The sequence below is a fragment of the Myotis davidii genome, unplaced genomic scaffold (genome assembly GCF_000327345.1).
Source record: "Myotis davidii unplaced genomic scaffold, ASM32734v1 scaffold143, whole genome shotgun sequence".
In the NCBI taxonomy this organism is placed as follows: domain Eukaryota; kingdom Metazoa; phylum Chordata; class Mammalia; order Chiroptera; family Vespertilionidae; genus Myotis; species Myotis davidii.
This window is the reverse complement of record NW_006294876.1, coordinates 5,806,391-5,810,818: the sequence shown is the minus strand read 5'-3', so window position 1 is coordinate 5,810,818 and position 4,428 is coordinate 5,806,391. Positions and strand designations below refer to the sequence as shown.

At 57.9% G+C, this 4,428-nt stretch overlaps 1 protein-coding gene across 6 annotated transcripts in view; it reads left to right on the top strand.

Moving 5' to 3' along the window:
* Positions 1 to 4,428, top strand: part of ROPN1L (rhophilin associated tail protein 1-like) — a 22,066-nt gene that overhangs the window by 16,379 nt on the left and 1,259 nt on the right. For 4 of the 6 annotated variants that reach the window (XM_015567650.1, XM_015567647.1, XM_015567652.1 and 1 more), the window contains one exon: positions 3,184 to 3,359. In XM_015567650.1, coding sequence (XP_015423136.1) covers positions 3,184 to 3,359 — 176 coding nt within the window. The other 2 variants (XR_001514873.1, XM_015567648.1) reach the window with 2 other exon arrangements.

The following is a 4,428-nucleotide window of genomic DNA, read 5'->3' as shown; positions in this document are numbered from 1 at the left end:
ATGGGGGACTGGGTTCACAACTTTCTGATGCTCAGAAAATGAGCCCCATGCTTAAAAAAAACAAAACAATTTGATCCACCACTTTAGTGCTGAGGGTCATGGACGGTGTCCCCTGTGCCAGTGGTGGGGACGCGCCTGGCTCCTGTCCCCAGTGCCTCCCATCCAGGTTTCCCCGTTGGCCTCACAGCCTCCTGGGGGCTGGCCAAGAGGAGCCCTTCCCCCAGCCAGCGACAACATCCAGCCCAGAGGCTTAGCTCTGGGTTCCTGGCTCACCTGCCCCCAGCACCACTTACCTCACTACGGGTCTGTGTGTCTTCCTGGCGGGAGGGCTGGGGAGGGACAGGTGGGCGCGCTTTCCACTGCAGCTGTCACCGTCACACCCAGGCCACACACGTGGCGGCTGCTGGGCATGGTGGTCTCTCCGACCCTTTCCTGGACAATGCCAAGGGCAGCACCAGTCCTCCACAGGTGGCTTCACTCTGGGGCCCGGTCCCAGCTTCCTGGAGAATGTGGGCCTCCCGCCCTCACCTGCCACAAGCCCCCAAACCGCATTTTAAATGAGCAGTGTACCGAGATGGGGGTGAGCACCTCTGAGCACAGCCAGGCCTCCCAGGGAGCAGGGGCTGCTCTGTCCTGATTCCGTGAAGGGGCGGGTCAAGACTGCCCCCACTTTTATCTCCATGCTCGCGGAAAGGGCCACTTGGGGTGCATGGGAGGTGGTTTGGTGTGTCCTCACCATAGCAGCTAAGGTTCTGAAATTGAAAAAGTCCACAGAACTGGCACCTGGAAGATGCTCAGGAAATACAGGTGCCTCCACGTCTGTGTTTCTCACACGTCTGCACTTGAATTTCAGATGACGGCTCGGGCTGGAGCACTTGGCTACACACAAAGTGAGGGTGCCAGTCCCCGTCCCCTGGAAGGCTTAGGTACCTGGAGGGAACCACAATGGCAGGCAGTTGGAGGGGCCGCCTGCCAACATGGTGAGCGGGAGGCCTGACTACCTCCCCTCTTAGGAGCTGAGAAACCTGTTTGTAAGGAAACGCTCAGTGCAAAACCATGCAAGTTGCTTTATGAATCCTTTCCTGCAGCTCTTACTGTCAGAAATGTTAACAGCAGAATTGTCATCACACCTGTGCAGAAGGCAGCGATGCTGGAGTGTTTCGATGTATTTTTTTTCCTTAAATACCTCCCGTCACAGAGACGTCATCTGCCTGCTCCCCGCTGGGCTCCTGCACTTGGCGGCGGGACCTCCTTCCTCCTTCCACTTGTGTCGGATGTAAAAGGAAAGTCCAGTGTAGCACCGTGTCTTCGCAGAGTTTCAAGCTAAACACACAGCTCCGGTTTCCCAGGTCCTCCCAGGAGGGCAGGGAAAAGTGACCCTTCCGATGTGCATCGTGACACCGCCCTACACCAGCTCTTCATCGCCGGCCAGTGTGGGAGCTGGCTTCCCAGAAACCCCGAGTCCCAGCTGCCAGCCCTGGGGAGCCCGCGTGCTCAGGCCTCCACCTCCAGCCCGGAGCCTGGAACCCCGGGCGTGTGGCAGGCGTCTGCTCCTGCCTGAGCCAGCCCGGCTGCAGGCGCGGTGGAATGTGCTGGTCAGCATGCCTGCAGCTGGTCCAGCTGCTCACCTGGGGCAGGTGACAGCCTCTGGGCCCCCGCTGTCCTCATTTCACCCGTGAGGGCGAGGAGGAAAGGAGATGCCCATCAGACTCTCAGATGGTGCGTTCTGTTCTGCGCAGGGAGCTCTCTGCTGTCCCGCGGCCTCCCTCTCCCCCTGCCAGAAGCACTGGTGACTTTTCTCGTATGTTCACTGCGAGGACCAGGCCGAGCTCCTGGAGCCGTGGAGCAGGAAGCTGCCATGGGTGAGAGGGCCAGTGTCCAGGCCCTGCAGGCGGCCGGCCAGAGGGAGGCCGTCAGTCTCACAGCAGCAAGGAGATGAGTCTGCCAGCAGCCTGGAGCCTGTCTCGGAGGAGCAGCTAAGCTCTGCACCTCCTGACACACAGAAACTGCCAGATAATGTGGGTTGTTTAAAAAAAAACCACACACCAAACAAATAAAAACCCCCTGGTTCTGCCCTCTTCATGCCCGAGCATGTCAGAGTGCGATCCCCACAGTGTCACTTGACCCCACAGAGGTCAAGCAGGCCTGTGGCTCCCCCTCCACCTGCAGCTCCCCCGGGACTGCCCCCTGTGCCACCTTTTCTCCTGAGGGCAGCCCAGGTTCTTCCCGCAGGAGCTTACCTGGGAGAAGGCCCTGATGGGCAGTGTTTGCCCCTGACTCTGGTGTAACGGCTCCCACCACGGCTGATTTCAGCTTACCAACACGATCAGCTGTCTCACAAATTCCTGGGAGGGTAGCAGCCAGGTCAGGAGCCGCTCCGTACCCAACTGCACGCAGGCCTTGGGCCCTGCCGCCTCCAAGGTGCTCATGTGGAGTCACCAGGGGACCGACAGTTTCTAGCACGAAACCAGCCCTAGTCTTTGACACAGGCGATGGCTCCCCGACCCTGAATGCATCTCCTCCTGCCCTCATGGCTTGAAGGGGAGAGTGGGATGAGTCACAGCTCTGGCAGCTTAGTGGTGTGGGGGAAGGCTTCCCAGAAGGTGGGCATTTGGGCTGAAAGTTGAGGATGTCGGCCAGGGTGGGATGAGGGTGACTGATACAGGCAGAGGGAGGGAGCATGAGCGGGAGGAAGACAGGTGCTTTCCAGAACTGAGACAAAGCCCAGAGCAAGGACAGGCCCTGCACGGAGCCCAGAGGCAGGTGGGCATCAGCAGGACCCTGCCCGCCCCTCCACAGGTGGTACCTCCAGTTGGTAACAGTTTGCTTTGTCCCTAGGTATGTCCAGGGGCCAGAAGGGCTGGAGGGTTCTGCGTTGGCTTAGGGTGTGTGTCTTTAAGGAGACTGATGCTTCCTCGTCTTCAAAAGTCATTCGAATTTTAATATAAAATCTGTAGATTAAAACTTTTTTTCAGACCAGTTGCATCCTGATGAGACCTTTCCTTTTTATTTCTTTATGTCACATATACATTCACCTAGTTCTTAATTTAGATAAGAACATAGTGTACTTTCAGGAGAATTTCTGTAAAATGTAATTGAGTGTCTATTCCAGTTTTAGCAAATGCAGTAATTGTCCCTCCCTCTCTGCCCCCCCCCCCGCCCCCCCCGCCGTGCCATTCCTAGTCCTTGAACACCGCGATGAAGAACCTGTGTGAGATCCTGACCCAGGACCCGGAGGGGGGGCCTGCGCGCATCCCCTTCAAGACTTTCTCCTACGTCTACCGCTACCTGTCCAGCCTGGACTCGGATATTGCTACTTCGGAAACGGAAGCCTATCTCGCCTCGCTGAAGGACAACATGTGAGTACGAGCAGTCCCTGCCCTGGGCAAAGGGATCCTTGGAGATCTTCCTCCCGTCACCGCTTATCTCGGATTCTTGGTCCCCGCTCATCCTGCGGTGACGGTGACGGTGACGGTGACGGAGGAGAGGCCACCGGAGCCTCCCCAGGGCCTGCTGTGGAGGCGGTGGCAGGAGGCCGCTGGCTTCCGTGGGACTCGGGGCGGGTGGGGTTCAGTTCTCAGACATCAGAGGAGAAAATGTATCCCGTCTCTACAAAAAGTTTATCCACACTTACCTTGATTCTGAAGGACAGTATGTCAAGTGGTTTAAAATCATAGCATGTTGAACAGTAAGAAAGAATTCACTCTCAACAGTGAGACGCAGAAGCGGGGCTACTGCAGGTGGAGGTGTGACTGGGCTACGGACAGAGCTTCATCCCCAGCTCCTTGCACATCTCTTGGGAGATGTGTGCCCCATACTGTGCAGAGGACAAGCAGCCTGGGGGCAGGTGGGGTGGTGGCAGACCCCCCCCCCAGGGGCTGTGGCCCCACAAGGGGGCTCCCTGAGGGTGGTGACAATGCCCCTCATGAGCTTAAGCCCAGGAAACCTGGCAATTCCAGAGGAAGGGGCTCTAGGTGAGGAAGGATCGGCTCCCACAAGGTTCAGGAGAGAGAGAGATAGAGAGAGAGAGTGAGAGAGATAGAGAGAAAGACTGATCCAAGGCCTTCCAGCACCTCCTGCCGCCCTCCCCCCAAGTGCCTGTGAGGGTGTCCCCAAGCCTTACACTGCCATCTGGCGCTTTGCCCCAGCACATGTTCATGAGGTGCCTACTCTGCCAGGGATGCAGCTTATGGACCAGAAGTTGCAGTCCTGGGTGCTCCACACTCACAGATACCCGGACAGCGGGCAGGCTTGAGGGCAATGGGGATGAAAGAGCCGGGGGATGGGGCCTGACTAGGAGGATACATCCCTCCAGCACTGAGAAGCCCTATCCAGCAGCCCCTCATCACTGCCCAGACGCTCCTCCCTCCCACCTTCCCAAACCTTCCACAGCTGGGACACCAGTGTGGGCCCAACTTTTTTTTTTGA